Source organism: Myodes glareolus, chromosome 18, assembly GCF_982192425.1.
Source record: "Myodes glareolus chromosome 18, mMyoGla1.1, whole genome shotgun sequence".
NCBI lineage: Eukaryota > Metazoa > Chordata > Mammalia > Rodentia > Cricetidae > Myodes > Myodes glareolus.
In genome coordinates, this window is record NC_142043.1 from 4,347,005 (window position 1) to 4,366,758 (window position 19,754).

Sequence of the window (19,754 nt, forward strand, 5' to 3'; positions counted from 1 at the left end):
GATAAGGAAGGGGGAAAAGGACAGCAATGTAAATAGCACTCTAAAAAACCACATTCTTGAATAGGAAGAAATTCTTCCAGGGCAAGACCGAGACCTAGAACCGCTAGTGAATGGATGTCTGCAAACAAACAGGAACACATACACAACAGGGAGAAAACAAAAGAAACATCCAAGGCATAGTACTGCCGCCATATTTCTTTCCTTCTGGTTGTGAGATATGTTTCCGGAAATACTTAATTGCACTGAACTTCTTATGGGTTAAGAAAAGAAATAGAATTCAGGCTAAAATACTGAAGTAAACGTGATTTGAACACTGGCGGCAGCATGTCTAGAGTAGACCAGGGCTTCCACTTTTGAGGTGGAAGATATTCATAGACAAATATTTCAGGTTTTATTCAGAAGACTAGAATTTGATTAAGTTTAAATCCTTCACTAATTCTGAAATCTTAGGGAGTGTACCACTCAGACACTCAGTTGCCATGTCTATGAGCATGATCCAAACTCCCAGAGATTAAAAAGTGAATTAAATAATATAATGTAACAATTCACACATAGTGTACAGCTGGCAGATATTGACGTCTTTTCTTCTTTGTTACATGTACTACTAAACAATCATTTGAAAGAAAAAAAACAAAATTTGGTGAGATTTATTTTTATTTGAAGCATGTGCTTGATGTGGTTGATGGGAGACTTTATCCAAGTGAGCAATTCCTCTTGTACTGTGCAGGTCAGACACCTAACCAAAGACTGGATTTTAATTCTAGGAATAAATAAACTGGTGCTTCTCATTAAGCTAATTTGAGTGAGTTAATGGAATCAGTGATCAAACAAAAAACAGTTTTATGGAATCACACACAAAACCCCTTCCATTCTAATATTTTGCTATTTTCTAGACATGAAAATTGATCTCTGTATCTATCTATCTATCTATCTATCTATCTATCTATCTATCTATCTATCATCTATATTCTATTATTTATCAATCTATGATATATCAGTTGTCTATTGACTGATCATATTTTTTATCTATGATCAATTTATCAATCATCTATATATACCATGTCTATTACCTATATATTATACATATATATCATCCATTTATGTATGTATTAATATCTATTATCATTTAACTATAATCTATTTTCTACCTTCCCATTCATGCATTATCTATGTATTTATATACACTCATATATGTGAAGTATAAATTACTATAGGTATTTATCAAGCATACAATATGTTGTTCTACTTATTACTCCAGGAATAGATTGAATATAACAAAAATTTGCAAATAAAACTGAAGTCTTCACTCACAGGTTGGCTCACTGAAGTATAGCATACAGAAAACGTTCACAAATAAAAAACATATATCTTGATTTACTGTCAATTAAGTGCAGTGGTTCCTTTACCAAAAGGGTGATGTACAAATTTTCAGCAGTGGAAACTTTTCTAATCCTCCATTATCTAATGTGAAGCTGGCACCCCATGCTTTTAGGATCAAAAACCTTGGTAAGCAGTTGCAGCTTTATATTAATGTATACTAAGCTCGAACTGGGATTCAGGACAGTTTATGCCTGAAGTTCAAGTTTCTCATTTCCCTTGCCTACTTTATGAAGAATTCTACACTGGTTTTAGCTTGTAGGCAAATCTAACTCTATTTATTTCAGTCTAAACATCTGTTTCCTACAGGGTGGAAACAACCAGGGAAGGAAACATGTTTTTTGATATTATTTATGGAATGGCATGTGACCTTTCTTTCTCTATCTTTCCAAGCTCAACTTACCTCCCCATCCTCTGAAGGAGCTTAAATTTAGCTTCTCAGGTTCCAAACTGCAAGCACAGCTTGAAAAACTTAAATGACATCAAACAGGGTTGCTGATTGTTGTGGGGTAGGTGTGGTATTTGATTGACAGCAAGGGACTGCACAGAAGAGAATCCAGGGGATCGTCACTGTCTCTTGTATGCTCATGAGTTGAGGGCTTGGCTTCTTGTGCACAGGTAGGCTTTCATAACTGAACAGAATATGAAGACTGGTATCTGACAGATGGGTTAACCCAACTGCTTACAAATCAGAGGGATGCTGGAAGGTGGTGGCCCCTATTGAAGAAAGCTGGTCACTGGTGTTTGTCCTTGGAGAGCATACCTGTCCTCTCCTCTCTTCTTGACCACCACCATTTGTTCCAGCACACCTTCCCACTGTTTTCTGTTCACTACAGCTAAGAAACTACAAGAGTCAGAGTCAGACAACCATGGATTGAAATCTCTGATGCCTTCAGCTAAAATTAACCTTTCTTCTTTACTAGGATTTTCTCAGCTGTTTTGTCACAGAAGCAGAGAACTTGTTAGCAATGAGTCACTTCAGGATGACTTAAATCATTGAATGTGCATTTAGATGGTATTTGGTGCCATGGGAATGCTGCTGAGATATATTTTCATGGGAGCCTCTAGTGATACAGTTATTCAGAAGCGACCTGTCCTTGTCATTACCTGCTCTGCTTCTGCTCTGCTTTGCCCAGCAGACTTTCTCTGAATCTTGTTACTTTTCTCGAGTCTTCATGTCACAGGGTTTCCATGGAAGCCATCAAGTAGTATAGTGTTCTTTGCTTATTTCATACCTCCTCCCCACAATAAATGATGAAAATGGGTCATTTGACCCAGCTTTAGCACCTAGCATTTTTATACCAGAATTAGTCTAGAAGTATAGAATTAGTCAATAATCCATTTCTTCTATTTAGATGAGTAAAGAAAAATGGTGATCGTATTGATAGAAGAATACAATATGATAAGAATAAGAGGCAATACAGAGAAAAGTAAAAGCAAAAAGTTGAAAGAAAACTTTGCCAGAGGTTTGAGATCCTGAGGATTAAGTTTCTGAGATCTAGGTTGTATGTGCTGTGCTATGTGTGTGTGTGTGTGTGTGTGTGTGTGTGTGTGTGTCTGTCTGTCTACTTATCTGTCATCTGTCTGTGTTATTTAGGTCTGGGTGGCTGGAAAACAAAAAAAGGAGTCTCCATTTACATAACAGTTATGTGTTTCACAGTGTCCCCAGAGTTAAGGTAGTGAGCACGGCTCCTAGCCAGCAGGCGCAGAGCTAGCAGTACATGTATTTCTACCATACTGAAAGATCTAGAGAGGAAGAGCCAGCATCCAGGGCCACTGTGAACACATTACTTACCATTTTAAAAAAAGTTCCTGGTCAGAAAGAATTTCAGATACACAATAAGACAGATTCAGACATAAAAGACCTTTAAATGAGAAGCAGTGTGTTTAAAAACATGTATATAGGCCTCAGAGAGAGAATAAAAAGAGTATAGATAGCTATAAAAAGAAATAGTTTCAAAAAATAAAACAAAATCATTAAAGAGACAGTAAAAGTAATATAAAAGAGTACAGACAGTCATAGATTAAATGAATAATGATAATAAAATGAATATTAAAAAGTAAAAGAGTAAAAATAAACCACATAAAGATGGAAAATACACAAAGAGTCTGGATTATGTGTATCATTGTGTTTTCCTTGAATTTTATGACTGTGAATGAGCTAAGTACAGAGAGACATTTTATTGCACAGGCTGCTAAGATAAGCCAACGTATATATTTTAAAGGTATCTTGACTTAAAAATTTGAGTCTAAGGATACTTTACTTTGGTTAAGAATTTCTGCTTTTGTTTCCACAGAAGATGAGAACCTGTGGATTCCTTCCAGACTAATGTGGTTTGAATGAACAAGAACCCCTGAGAGGTCTTGATAAACCCTAAAAATACTTCATTCAACAAACAATAGGAAACAGTTTGGAGAAAACTACACCCAAATTCCCAAAATGATTGTTCATAAATGTTTGTTTTCATTTAAAGGGGGATATGCTATAAAAATGAATGCTTTACACTAGTATGGACTTTGATTTATTGATAAAAATCCAAGTTCAATTTTGCTATATGTATATTTCTACTCTTGTTTAAGGTAATATGTTTGTACAGCTCATTTAAAAATATAATGTATAATTAAGAAATACAAATTAGGCCCTGCTGAGGAGTTCTTCCCAGAGAGATCCTTCATCTGGCGTTGGATGGCGATACAGACGGAGGCCCGCGTTGGAGCACTGGACTGAGCCCCCCAAGATCCAAATGAGGAGCAGAAGGAGGAAGAAAATGACGAAGGACTGCGAGGGATACTATCACCCACTGATACAAGGGGTCGGATCTAATGAGAGTTTACCAAGGCCAGTTGGACTGTGACTGAACGAGCTTGTGATCCAACCAGATTCTCTGAATGTGGCCGGATTTTCTGAATGTGGCTGGCCTGCAGTCTTTCTGAGAAGCCATTGACAATGACACTGGGACTGGTTTCCTCTGCATATACTGGATTTTTGGGATCCAGTCTGTTTGGATGCTCACCTTCCTGGACCTGGAGGGAGGGGGGAGGAACTTGGACTTCCCACAGGGCAGGAGACCCTGACTGCCCTTGGGGACAAAGAGGGAGGAGGAGAGGGAGGGGGGGAGTGGGAGGGCATTGGGAGGAGGGGTGTAAATGGAAACTTTTTATAATTTAATAAAATTACTTTCAAAAAAAATATAGGTATGGAGGTAGATAGATAGATAGATAGATAGATAGATAGATGATAGATAGATAGATAGATAGATAGATAGATAGATAGATAGATAGAAAAATTATACTTAATGATATTCCACTATAGTTATAGATCAGCATCTTGTCCAGGCATCATCAGAGAGGTTTCCTCCAGAACCATAGGAGGACAGATGCAGAGACCTATAGTCAGAAATTATGAGGAGAGAGAGTCTAAATTGGAAGCCTCCATCAAATTCCTCCCCCTAGAGCTCAGGAAATCCTGTGGAAGAAGAGGGAGAAGGAATGTAAGAACCATGCAACATGGAGGACATCAGAAGAACAAAGTCTGCTGAATCTAATAAGCCAGGTGCATATGAGCTCACAGAAAGTTTAGCAGCAAACACAGGGCCTACATGTATCTATACCATTTCCTTGGATACATGTTATAGCTTTTATCTCAGTATTTTTCTTGGACTCCTAACTGAGGGAACGAGTGACTGGGTGAAGCACAATTAAAAAAAAAATAATCTCAGGGTCAACCTGAAGATCCAAAAAGCATAGCAGCCAGTCACTGGCTCTTACCTCGACCTCAGTCTGAAATGGCAACCCTGCCTCCAGAATGGAGACTGTATCTGAGAGCTGTCTTGCCCCATCTTATATTCCTCTCGAGGGCTGGGATGGAAGGCATGCACTACTGGTATTAAAGGCATGCACCACCCAATTTCTTTGTCTACTACTAGTGTGGGTACTGGGTTTAAAGGTGTGTGTCATTGTGGTTACTGGGATTAAACATGTGTGTTACCATAATTTGGTCTGTAAGGCTGACCAGTGGGACTGTTTTACTCTCAGATCTTCAAGCAGTCTTTATTTATTAAAATATATTTAAAATACAGTTGAAAAAATATATTGAAAAACTAAAAAAAGAAATACAAATTAACAGATGATCATTTATAATAGTCAAACTTTTAGTCATGATAGATTTTATAGATAAACAGAGATGTATTTCAGTTAGATAATCTTCAAAACTTCAAAGCCCTATAGAGTACAACATTTAAAAGTTTAAAGAACTTAGACTTTTCTCGACAGTGAGATATTTCTGTTTTTGACAGCACCAATTACTTTGGAGAGGTTGATGGGCATCAAAGAAACTCATTATGAAATTTGCTTTCAATATGACAAGGCTAGCCATGTGGGCAAGAAAGTGCTCTTGCCTGGATGGCTTGACTGTATGCTGTATAAACTGGACATGCACGACCCCCAGGAAATAAAATGACTGCCGAACTTGCCTAGAGAAGGTGAGGTAGTCCTTCAGCGTCCCTGCTTCATGAAAGATTCTGCCAGACATGCAGAACACAGAAGAAAGTGACTGACAAACTGCCAATATAGGCAAAATAGTCTTTCAAATTTCCTGCTTCACGAAAAATGTCTGCTGGATACTGTGGGCCTATAGGCTGAAGATGGATGTCCCAACATTACAGAATAACTTGGAGTGACTGCCCAGGCAGTGAGCTGTCTCTGTCAATTCTCGAGTTTTGGAAGTAACATACAATGCACTTCTTGTTTACTCTGGTAATATTATATTCTTCTGGGGTCTTTGATGGAGTTGAAGTAGAATGAATTTGTCAATGTCCCTAGACTAGCTCTAACCCTAACATCTAGAATGTGTTTGTCGATGTCCTTAGATTAGCTCTAATCCTGACATCTAGAATGCGTTTGTTGATATGCTTGAGAAAGGATAAGAATAACTTCCTGCCGTTGCTATCTTTGGGGATTATAAACTCTTATGTCTGAAGCAGTGATTTAAGCAGGATAAACAGAGTATCAGAACTAGACAACAACAAGCATTCAGAGTTTATTGAAGTTTATTGAGCCAGGCTTCAATGAGATTCTTAATAGTGGAAGTGGATGAGGCCAATCACAGTGCAAAGGATGATGCGAAGAACCAAGTAATCATTAAGAAAAACGAGCTGGGTGGTGGCCTTGAGATGACTCAGGTTGTCAAACCCAATGACTCAAGTTCAATACTTGGAAACAATTGTAGAAGGAGAGAGCAAACTTCTGAACATTGTCCTCTAACCTTCTCTCTCTCTCTCTCTCTCTCTCTCTCTCTCTCTCTTAAAAGCAATAGAAAGAGGCACTGGGTTACTTTGCTGGAGTCAGACTAGGTGGTGTCAATTGTGAGAAACTTAACTACAAAGTTGATTCAAACACCATGAGCATGAACACAACCATGGACTCTGGAGATGGTAAAAGAGACATTTTTGCCTTCAAGGTACCATGTTTGCATCAGTTCTTCTAAAACCACCTAAAAACCCCAGTATGAGAAAAGTTTCCAAACATAAAGTTAGATACAAGAACATGCCCAGGCCATCATCCACCACGCTCTCCCTATCTGACTCCCGTGAGCTCTGTAACAGCCTACAGTTGGTCAAAGACTGACTGCGGGGAGTTTTGAAGACTTTTTACTTTTGTTTCCTAAAGGAGGAAAATCTAAGAGAGACAAATGAAAAACCAAGACACCTTGCTGGGCTACAAATGACAAGCGAAGTTGACATGATAAAGTAATATGTGAGTCATTCAATGTGCAATTTTCTGGGAATACTTCTCTCAGAGTGGGACAGTGTTAATTATATTCTCTTCGTACCCTAACCTGAGCTAACAAATGTGCACCTACACACAGTCTACTCTTGAAGAACTAAGAACCTAGGCTGTCAAAAGTGATTTGTAAAATTATTACTATTTGGTAAATCACTTTAAATGAAAATTGCTTCCAAGCAGCCTGATTTTGTTTCACATTGAAACAAGGACTAAATTTAAACCAAGTACCTTCCTTGCAAAAGCTCCTTTTCCCCATGTAGTCTTGAAATAAGTTACATCGTAATATCGCCACACAAACAGCACAAAATGATGGTAAATCAAAGCTTTCACTGAAGGATCTTGCCAGTCTCCATTCTAGGAAGCATGGAGCTGATTGCAATGGCTTTAGGACAGCTTAGTCAGGGAAGAAAGTGCGTAGACCAGGCATAACTCAGCAGGATAGGAAACTTAATGCTTTTGCAGTGACACCTCATTTGGCAGGGCTGGCAAAAAAACATAAAACTGTGCCTGGGGAGATGGGTCAGTTGGCAAAGTGCTTGTTGAGCAAGCATGGGGACTTGAGTTTAACTCCCAGCCTCCATAGAAATATCTGTGTATGTTGCTGTGAGCTTGTACTGGGAGGAAGGAGCTGGGGCATCCCTGGGACTTTCAGGCCAGGCAATCTAGTCAAGTCAGTAAGCCCTAAGTTGCAGCAAGAGAATGTCCCCAAAATCAAGATGGACAGTGTCTGAGGAAGAGAATTTGAAGCTGATCTCTGGTTTCCACGCACATATATATGTACTCATATATTCATATATGTGCCATCACACTTGAATCCATACACAACTGCACATACACACAAAGCGAACAAACAAATAAGTAAAATAATGAAAAGGGAAAAGGAAAATGGAGCTAAAGCTTGAGTCTGTGTATTACAGACCCAGGGTTCATAACCTGGACAAAAATATGTATTTCCACTTTGATACCTGAAGTTAACACCAAGCAGGGATGTTAGGAGAAGCCTGGGAAGATTTCCTCACGTGAACTGCAGATTTGTTCCCAAAACTCATCACTGAGCACAACAGAAGGATGGATTACACATTCTTGAATTATTTTATAACTGTAGGTAAGCAATTTTTTCTAGAGACTTGAGTTCATCAATTTAAATTCATTTCTCCTCTCATTTTTTCTAAAGAATTATTTATCTTTTCTTTCATATGTGAATGCATTCTTTGGATCCAAATCCATTCCTCACTCCAACTCATTCTGGGCCCATCTCCAAATCACCCCATAACTTTCATAGTCTCTTTTTAAAACACACACACACACACACACATACACACACACACACACAATAAACCCCCCCCACAAATACACATGCACTCACATATACATACACAGACTTCCTCCACACTCACACCCATTCACCCCCACACCCAGAAACCCCCACAATCAGAAAGCCCCATATACACACACACACACACACACACACACACACACACACACACCTTTAGAGCCCAACTAGGGTTTTACGCAGTATGTATATGGCATGAGTCCACTATAGCATGAGAAATCTACAAGAGGTACCAACTCTTGAGAAACAAACTTTTTATTTCCAACCAACCATTAAATGCCAATAGCTTCTCAAGCAAAGAGTGGGGTCTTGAAATCTACACCCTTCTCAAGCACCCACACTGGAATATGGACTAAATTAACTAGTGCAGGCTTTGAATTAGCAGCACAGCTCTGAGAGTTTTCCTGTCTAAAGAGACTGTTTTGCAGCTGTGCTCCCTAATCTCTGGGTTTTTCAAATTTTCTGTTTCTTCTTCCCTGTTTGCTGAGCCTGGCAGAGAAAGGTTTGATAGCACCTTCAAAATAGTAGAGTCATGACCCAGGCAACACAAACAGTAACTGGTGGGTTAGAGTGCTGGTTCCTTGCTCTCTGGGGCATAGTGTTTCATGGGTTGACCTATTTCTATAGAACACGGCATGGTAGCTAGGATTCAAAGACAGATAGGAGGACTTACAGCTTTCAGACCGCAAGCTTTTGTTCCCATTGTTCTGTTAAATTCCTCACATGGCTCATGAAAATTCAGTACTCTGAACTTCAGGTAAGTGAAAAATCTGTTGTTTTTCAGTAAAACTATTTTTTTATTTTATTGTTTTCTTTTGAACATCCTCTTTAGCTTTGCTGCTTCTGAGAGATGCAAACCTAAATTCCCATAGCATTTCAATTTAGACAATGTCCTGGATCTATAACCAGTAAACACTTAGTATCATCAGGATGCCTTATATCATCATTTCATTGGCCACATGGGGTAGTATTGTAGAATATTAGAAAGTCTGCATTAAAGTAAGCATTCTATTAGGCAACACTGTCCAGGAATAAGGAAATATATAATTCAAATAATTTTTAAAGGGTTGAATGCTTTGAAAAACTTAAACAAGATAATATGACAAAAAAGCAGAAGGAGATAAATAGTATCATGTGGTCAGGTAAGGCCAGAGAAGCAGCACTGCCTGTGGGGGAGCAGGTGAGGAAGTGCATAAGCCAGGAATCCTGAAAGACAGCAGAATCCAGTGAGGCAAGAAAGACTGGATTCCTGCCAACACCACGAATAGCAGGTGACCTGGGAAGGCAGGCTGGGAAAAAGGCATAGGACCTAGACTGTTATGGTTAGAAGTCTAGATTTGCTTGTTTTTTGTTCAGGGCTGAGGTCTCTTTAACTTGTATATGTCCACCTTAATATGCTGTTTTTGTTCAACTCATGCTTAGGAGTCATACTGGTCATACTGGTGAGACTTTTATAGGAAAAACAATCTCATATCAAACTGTCTGAGTATTTAGACCTTACAAGTTTTCCAGCCTCTCTTCTTCTATGATCTTTGATCAGGAATTGTGTTGTTGATGTAGAAGGTAGGACTCAACTCTACAACTCTGAAATTTGATTGGTTGTTGTCTTCTGTAATAATCTCTGTGAGGTTGCCAGTGATCCATATGTGTTTTGGGAGTTCCTTGTGAGAACCTGTAGTGTGGTATAATAATATGGTATACCATATTCACATATTTCATAGGTTCACAGACTCTTTTCAGACACATGTTATGAAATAAAATATTAGTTTAAGTATGTAAAGTTATGTTACATTTGTTTATGTTGCATTTTGTTTAAGTATATGAAGTTCCTTTTTATGCTTCTGCTTTTTAATTATGTAAAGATGTGTTGCTATGGCTGCCTAAGGTATTTGATGGGCCTAATAAAATTCTGAAGAGCCAATACCTAGGCAGTAAGGGATAGGTTGGGCAGGTAGAGACAATAGATAGAGAGAGGAGAAGGGAGAAGAGAGAACAAGGGAGAAAGACAGGGAGATGCCCAGGGCCAGGCAGCCACCAGCAAGCTAGATAACAGAGGAAGGCATAGAGAATGAGGAAAAGGTAAAAAGTTCTGATGCGTAATGTAGATGAAAGGGAACAGCTTAAAATAAGTTATGAGCTAGTGGGGCAAGCATAAGACAAGACTGAACATTCATAACTAATAATCAGTCTCTGTGTCATGATTTTGGAGCTGGTTGGAGGCCCAAGAGAAACTCTGCTACACCCAAGTAGTTAGTGATACATGGTAGACCAGCGAAGTAAAACCAGATAAGTTGGTCAATACAATAGATATATGCATAGCTGAATTATTTTCTTAGGGTTTTTATTGTTGTATTCAAACACAATAACCCAAAGTAATTCGAGGAATAAAGGGTTTGTTTTAACGTTCAGATCCACATCACAGCTCATTACTAAAGGAAGTCAGAACAGGAACTCAAAGAGGCCAGGAACTGACACATAGGGCACTGAGGAGTGCTGCTTATTGGCTTGCTCACCCTCTTTTCTTTCAGCACCAGGATGACCACCCCAGAGGTTACATAAGTGGGTTCAGCTTTCCCTCATCAATCATCAATCAAGAGAATGCACTGCAGACGTTTCTACAGGCTTATCTAGTGAGACCATTTTCTCAACTGAGGTTCTCTTTTCCCAAATGACTCTAGCCTATGTTAAGTTGATAAAAAAAAAAACAGCTAGTATAAAGACTGATAGATAGGCTTATAAATGGTAGATAAGAGGGAGGGAGGAAGAAAAGGAGGGAGAAGGGGAAACAGAGTGGAGAGAAAGGCAAAGAGGCATTGGGGAGGGGAGAAGGAGAGGGGAGAGGACCTAGACATGTAATAGTGAAACAGAAGAACACTAAAGACAAAAACAAGGCCTTAAAACAGCCAGGGAAGAAGTGTTGACAAGTTACTTAAAGAAGCAACAATTAGATTGATAAAAAATTCTCAACATAATGGAGAAATTCAAATTAGTAACTTTGAAGAAATGAGAGAAAAAAACCAAATAAATTCATACTTCCAAACAAGAAGAAAAGTCAGGGATCCCTGCTTCCCTAGAAACTGAATTTTATTACAAAAGTGAAGTAACAAACATGGAGTGCTGTTGTGTAAACACAAAGGACACCATAGAGGTATCTTTGGAGCGATTCCAGAAACTAGTGCACACATATGTAACATGTAGTAAGCATGGCACGGAGGAAAGTAGGGAAGGTGAGGACTCATTAAATTATGATGCTGAGAAAATTCATTAACTATACGGAAAAATAAGTAAGAGTTTTACATCAGTTCATTAACAAAACAATTCTGGATAGCTTAAAGAAAGGTAAAAAGGCAAATAAATGCTAAAATAACAGAGCGAAATAAAATCAAATGTATTTATGATCTTGTGTTGTGGTGTGGAGGCCCAAAAACGTGATCCTATTTCCACCTTGTCTGAAGGTAAAAGGTGTTGACGAGTGTAGCTACACACCCTGACCTAGGGTGTGGTTACTTGGTGTTTTGAACATTAAGATGGCCCATACAGGTAGATCCACTCCTCCCTGACCAGTGGTCAGGAAATACAAGCATACTTCTGCTCCTTCATTTGAAATAGGGGGTTTGACTTTGACAGTAGCTGTTTTCAGGATACTCGGTCTAGGGTGGGTTCATTGCCTAAACAACAGAATGTTTTTCTCATGGATTAATTGCTTGATGCCTCAAAGTATTGAATCAAGTAACTGTTGTAGTTATCTTTTGTATTATATTAAAGCAATCTTTTATCTTCTCCCCCCCATTGTATTGTGGTATAAAAGTGTATGGAAAATTAAGTACAGGGGATTTCAGTACTCACTGAAACTCCCTCCCAATACTATTCTATGTTTATGTTTTATTGTTCATCTTCTTTACTATTTTTTTTCTGATCCCCATGCCCCTACCCTCATAAGCAGTAATTTTGTTGAAACTAGTCTCCGATATTATGGAATCATTTTTTTAAAAAATAATATATAGATAAAATTAGCCTTAGAATAAAATATTTTTAAATTTGATTTATGAAAGTAGAATTATCTATGTATTAAATGGCACTAAATGTTTACATATTCACAGAATGGATGTTTTAGGTAGCGAGGGAGAGAGGGCTATTTGTAAGAGCATGGATGGGTCAATCCTGGAATCAATGCTGACTCCAGTGGAAGGAGTCTTGCAACATGGCACGTGGTACCATTTCAACATCATGTGTGTCTGTAAACTGATGGAAACAGAGGCAGAGACCCACAAAAGAACACTGGGCTGAGCTCCCAAAGTTCAGCTGAAGAGTGGGAGGACTGAGAATATGAACAAAGACCATGATGGGTTCACCCACTGAAACAGCTTACCTGGGCTGATGGGAGTTCACCAACTCCAAGGAACCAGCATAGGACCAAACTAGACCCTTTGAATGTGAGTGACAGTTGCATGGTTGGAGCAGACTGCGGGCACTAGGATTTATCCCTACTGCTTGTACTGGCTTTTTGGAATCCATTCTTTGTTGATGGATACCTTGCTCAGCGTAGATATAGCAGGGAGGGCCTTGGTCCTTCCTCAAAGCAATGTACCTTATGATCTATGAGAAGTGGATGGGGGTGGGGTGGGGGAGAAGATGGAGGAAATGGGAGGAGGGGAAAGAGTGGGAACTGGGATTTATATGTAAAATGAAAAAAAGATAGTTTGTTTTCTTTTTTAAATAAATAAATAAATAGAGTGAGCTCTTGGTTCACTAAGAGACTCTGCTCCGTCTCAAAAATAAAAAAAAAATAAGATAGAGATTGAAGAAGGAAGACACCTGGCATTACCTCTGACCTTCACATATGCAGGTAAAAGCCCTGCAACACATATCAAACTCTATGGTAGTATTTACACAGACAAAAACAAACAAGATCATGAAGTGAGTTTGCGTGGGCATTGGGATTGATGAGAAAAAGGAAGAAGAAACAACAGGGCAAGTTTGTAGAGGAAGATATTATACTTTGAACATATTAAGTCTTTGGGGCCTGCCCTCAGCACTTCAACATATAGAGCAGAGCTCTCAAAAGACAAAAGTATAGAGCCAAGATATAGTAGGTAGGGCCTTGAACATTCCCCAAAGTATTCCTTACCCTTTCTGAGGAGTGGATGGATGGGGGTGAGGTGGGGTTGGAGGGAAGTGGAGGCGATGGGAGTAGTGGAGGGCGTGGGAACTGGGATTGGTATGTAAAATGAAAAAAAGATAGTTTGCTTTCTTTTTAAAAAAAATAAAATAAATTAATCAGTAAAGATACTCTTTGTAAGTAGATATAGAAAAGAGTTGGACATCACTAGTAATCATGGAAATGCAAAATAAAACTGCAATGAGATATAATCTCACAGTAGCTGGGGTGGTTGCTGTCACAGTGCTGAGAGGTGAGATTAGAAGGGGAAATCCTCACATATTGTAGGATGAAATGCACAGTAGACACTAAAGTATAGCTACTACTGATCCAATAATTCTACTACTTGCTATGTATGCAAATGAACTGAGATCAGCATGTGTCAGAGACATATGTATTCATGCTCATTGTCACATTCTTCCCAATAGTGAAGACGTGGGATCAACTTAGATATGAATCAATGAACAAATGAATAAAGAAAGCACAGTATTTATGCACTCTGAAGTACTATTGACTCTTGATGAATAAGGATGTTCCATCATTTACAACATTGATGAACTCAGGAGTGGGAGCACTATGCTTAGTGAAATAAGTCTGACATGATCCCATATGATTTCACCTTTGTTGTGATCTGGCTGCACCCAGATAAATGGCTTGGCTGCCCTCACTCCCCTGACAGACAGCTGAACTTCCTTGTACCCTGTGTTTGACAAGGATGTTTGTGTTCTTTCTGGTGTGTGGTGTTTTGCAGAAGTATTCTTCCGTACACAATGCCCTGACCTTGACCTCAGGTTCTGGCTGCTCAGTGTGGCTAGGGCCAGTTGCCTAAAGATATAAAAGGCTTAAGTTTAGGGCAAATAAAAGTTTCTTTCTCCTGCATTGAAGCCTCTGTGTCTTAATCCCGGCACCCCAGGACGCCAGTTTCGGTATCATTGCCTTGTTGGCAAGGCAAGTGGAGATTCCACTGAAATCTGGAAAGTGGGGACTCATGAACAAAGTTGTTCTGTCCACCAGCTAAATAGAGGAGCATATTGGGGAAGGTAACAAGTGCTTAAAATGGGGTCATATACCAGTAAAGTAGAAACGACAGACCAGATACTGAATCTCTTAAAACAGCAGGGCAAGGAAGTGTTAAGAGGGAGATGACCTCTATTGTTCGCACCATAGAAGACACAAGCCCCTGGTTTCTTGCAGGGCGGGGGCGGGGGGGGGATGGGGGTTAAAAGTTCCTGACTGGGAACAAGTTAAGTTAGCCTTACAAAGAGAGTTACAGAAACAGGGGGCCAGAACACTTGCCTATGGGGATATTCTTATGGAGATTGGTAAAGGACACACTGCTAATGGAGGAAATGAAAGTACAGTAACTGTTGAAGGAGGTTAGCATAGCATTTACAGAAGTGCAAGAAGAAGAAACTAGATGCTTGGTGGGCATAGAGGATAAGGACATGAAAGAGGTTATGGTTAGTCAGAATCCTAGTGAAGAAAGTTCAGAGAGCGAAGGCTCATGGGGAGAGGAATCTGAGGAAGAGCAGCTAGAGAAAAAGATCACAGAGCTGAGGCACTGGTTGCGAGGCTGCCGAGTCCACAGGAGCCCTTCCTGGCCCCCATCCTGCACCCCTATGCTGGCCTCATGTGTCAAACCTCCGCTATGGCCCGAGAGATGTCTGGTGTCATGGTTATCGAACCCCTTTTATCCAAGATTCCCAAGAATTTTATTACAGAAATCCAATCCTGGCAGGGGAAGTCTCTGTGTTTACAGGAATGCATCTCTGTGGACCATGTGCCATCCTTGAGGAAGGGCTTGTGTTTAATGAAACTTCCAGTTATAATCAGACAGATATTTTCGAAAATTCCCTACACGGCTGGGAGCAATTTTTCTATTCATTCTTCCCCTTGTGTATTGGCACCCTTCTTTTTTGTGACATAGAATGGGTTGGGATCTAACGAGGATGGGAATCTTAACTGTTCTTTCAGCAATTGTACCCTCACTAACTGCTGGAACACAGAAGACAATGCCCTTCTTGTAAGGATTCCTGCTGCCATGCCTATGCCAGTTAAGGATGAAGGGTGTGTCCCTGTTGTTCTGTATTGGCAGAGGAGAGATTTTGAAATCACCACAGTCGTGATTGCTGTTATTGCCACCACAGCTACTGCTGCCAGAATTGCTCTCTCCTAGACTGTGCAGATGGCTGGGACTGTCAACCAGCAAGCAAAAAGCATTGCTGAGTCAGCAATGCTTTGGACATTCAAAATGACCTTAATGGACATATTCAGTTGAGTTTATTGATCTTGAACCAACAAGTGGCTCTGGTTCAGGAGCAAGTGAACTATCTTTGTACTTTTCAACAGTTAACATGTTCCAGCCTTTATCATGTTATGTGTGTTACTCTTGGCTCTGTATTGCATGTTTCTACTACTGTTATGGAGCTTAATTGTTATATGAGAGGGGTTTGGAATATTGCTTTTGTTAATTTTACTACCCAGTTAGTGCATACTATTTAGTCTGTAAATTCCACCCGGGTTGAGCCTGTCCAGGCCAGTGATTGATGGGCGTGGATGGCTAAAGTAGAAGGATGGTTTCAGCACTGGTCCTGCTTGTTGGTGCTGTCAGTCCTGGGGATACTTAGTTTTGGGCTATGTGACTGGATCCTCTGTTGATTCCATTGCCAGTATCAGAATCAGATGAGTGTCATCCGACAGACACTCATAGCTATGACTGTGCAGCCAGAATCCACCCCAGTGTGGCTGCAGATGCTGGATAAGCGGTAACCATGGACGGGCAATGCTTTGGAGTTAGGATGCCACCCAAAACAGGGCTATTTCCCATGACAGTCAAGGTACTGCATTCAAAGTAACCTAAGACAGGCACCATTTATTTTAATAAAATAATAGGGAGGAGTTGTGATATGGCTGCTCCCAGATGGCTTGGCCACCTTTACTCCCCCTGACAGACAGCTGAACTTCCTTGTACCCTGTATTTGACAAGGCTGTTTGTGTTCTTTCTGGTGTGTGGTGTTTTGCAGAAGTGTTCTTCTGGACACGATGACCTCAGGTTCTGGCTGCTCAGCATGGCTAGGGCCAGCTGCCTAAAGATATAAAAGGTTTAATCTTGAGGAAAATAAAGGGTTATTTCTCCTGCATTGAAGCCTCCATGTCTGAATCCCGGCACCCCACACCAGTTTGGGTATTCAAGCTGCACTGGTGCGGCAACCTTTATGGGAAATGTGGAGAAAGCTGGAATCATAGAAGCTGAGAAAAGGATGGAAGTTACTTGAGGAAGGAAGGAGATACTGATCTAAAGACACAAAAGTTTCACTGCTATTTCAGCATGGGGACTATCTTAAACAATGGCATGTTGTCCACCTGACTATTGCTGAGAACATTTTAAATGTTATAATGAATGAATATGAATATAAGAAACATACATAAGAATTAGCTTGACTTATGTATTTAATAATTTATGCATATTTCAAAACAATATGCTATACTCCTCAAAACAGCCATTTTATACTATCACAGAGAAAAACTGTATCTTGAATTTTAGGGTTCAGTCTATGGTGTGAGATGCATGGGAGCGCTTTCAGAAGGCAGAACCTTTGCTACCCAGCTGCAGACTTTAATCCTGGGTCTGTTCTCTGGTGCTGCACTAGTCACCTGCAAACTCGCATAACCACAGCCACTCTGATCCTGTTTGCTCTGCCATGAAAATGGATTGACACTAATGTTAAGGGAGCTTTTAATCATTTAATCATCAATGTTTGTATAGGAAGAATACTTGGCAGAATAGGTAGCTTATAAATATTGACCCTCATTGTTGTATTCTATTAACAGTGGAGAGGATGGGATATCATACCTTTATCTAACATCACTTATATCCCATACCTAGATAAAAGAATATGCAATTTTCTATCAATTTTTAAAAGAGATAATGCTAATTATTACCCAAAATGTTTGTATATTATGAATTAGTCATAACTCCAGTTTCTTAAAGTTCTAAGTGCTACAAATATCTGAGACAAGACACTGCTACACAATGAGCTGCATGCTCTGGCTTGCCTTTCAACAGTCATTCCTATTAAGTCATTATCACTGACACATCTAACAAAGTCATGTTCACGATCAGCTTAAACACAAGACACAGTATAGTACATATTTTAACAGGAAAGCTTTTTGTATAAATGGAAACATGAAACAAATATATAATTGCACAAAATGGTAATTATGCTTTAAGTATAACAATCTTGGGATTGAATCCATTTATGATAATTTTGTCACTTTGAGATAAATTATTGTTTTAGAAAAAAGATTAGTTTCAAGCAAATTTCCTGTCGAGCAGCTGAAAGGTGAACACACAACAAACACACAACAAGCCCTGACTCACAGACTTTCTCTTGAAGTCCTCAAATGCTGAAGGGTGTCACTAATTTCCAGGTAAGTACTGTATGTCACTGAAGTTGCAATTAGGCGTGAGCACATGAAGACGAACAAGCAAGAAACTGCCACAAGTAGTACTTCCCTCACATGTTAGCAAAGAACTGCAGGCTCTGCTGGATACATCAGTTACCTAGAGGCTGAATGTCTTACCTGCAGAGTCCTTTGAAAGAAGGCTATGGCATTTGCCTCTGCTGTTCTATCTTATTCCCAGTCCCACATGTTATATTAGAAAGGGGACTTACATCGCTCTCATGACCTTCCCGAAGATTGTACGTGAGGTCGTGCTGGATGTCTTCTACAAACTTGTGTGCGTACTCAGGGTAAAGGCCCAGGACCTCAAAGAGCCCTTTAAGGATGATGCACTGAAGATCACAGTAGGTCAGTGCCTTCACGTCAGCATTGGTCTTGATCACTTGGTCTTTAGTTGATAGATTTGCTCCAATTAAATCCCCCTTCCCTAGGAACAGTGAAAACAATCATATCATTTTGAAGAAAAGCAGAACTGGGGCCAAGAAACTTCATTTGCTTTACAGACTATTTCTCTCAGATTATACAAGAAAGTGAAGATCATCGAGAGCACAGATACTCAATTTCAGCATTGCTGAGAGCTGGAGCTCAATTGGTCTTTTGTTGTGGAATGCAAGATATTAATAACAGAAAAGATTGTCACATGTGCTGTTGTAGATAGAGCGGCCACTGGTTGTGAGCACTAGTTAGAGGACGTATGTGGATGGCTTAGGCATCACAGTTCACCCATGGGCTCTAAACAGTTCTCTGGCAGGAATTGAAAAATGACTTTGAACCAGTCAGTTTGTCACAGTCATTTTAACCATTCACACTAGTAATGACTGATTTTCCTACGGAGACAAATGGCTCTGAGCTTCTCAGATCAGTGCTGCAGCAAACCTATTGTCTAGAGTCTAGAACTTTTGATAGTAATCAGACTTTTGGTAGAAGCATGATATTCAGCAGACTAAGATTGTTTCATTTACTTGTGATTGTGTCTCCAAGATGGACAGAAGTGTGAACTGGAAAAAGAAACTCTCTGTCCCTCTTCTGAGTAAGGGGTAAGAGCTGGACATTTTGGACCATGGTTTGCAGATGGTAGTGTGCAACCTTAGAGCACAGCTCCCAGTTGTCATTTTCGGTGACAGTGTAAGAATGCACTTTCCCACCCAGACAAGGAGTGAATAGACCAATAACTAGGGTCTTACAGGACTATTTGTGGGGCCAGTGTTCCCCAATTCCCCTTGATGTCTAGCAGCAGTATGGCTGTCTACAGTAATTAGGCAGCCTTCTAGGAACTACCTTGCTTGTTTGTTGATGAGCTAATATTGGACAGTTTCATCTTTTAAATCCTTTATGTGATTTCAAGAGTTGAAAGTACCAGAAGGGAGAAATAACCTGAAATATCAAGAAATCACTGAATTCAACTTCTGATGTTCTTTGAACACAGCCACATAGTCAACCAGAAGCCACACAAAAGTAATGAAGAAACATTTAATTTTTAGATAAACTTGGGTTGAAGGCCAGAGGAACAGCAGTATGTTCGTAGAACACTAGGCACTGGTATTAACTCAGGTTTCTGAGTCTGTCCATCAAAGAGCAACACTTCCAGGCATCATCTTATCATTCCTATCTGAAACGCCTTTTCACTATGTTGTAAGC

General features: G+C 39.7%; 1 protein-coding gene across 1 annotated transcript in view; it reads right to left on the reverse strand.

The window, feature by feature from the left end:
* Kcnh8 (potassium voltage-gated channel subfamily H member 8) overlaps nt 1–19,754 on the reverse strand; it is a 219,680-nt gene that overhangs the window by 60,507 nt on the left and 139,419 nt on the right. Inside the window, exon 9 of the mRNA XM_087897874.1 lies at nt 18,329–18,543. Coding sequence (XP_087754000.1) covers nt 18,329–18,543 — 215 coding nt within the window. The remainder of the gene's footprint in view (nt 1–18,328; nt 18,544–19,754) is intronic.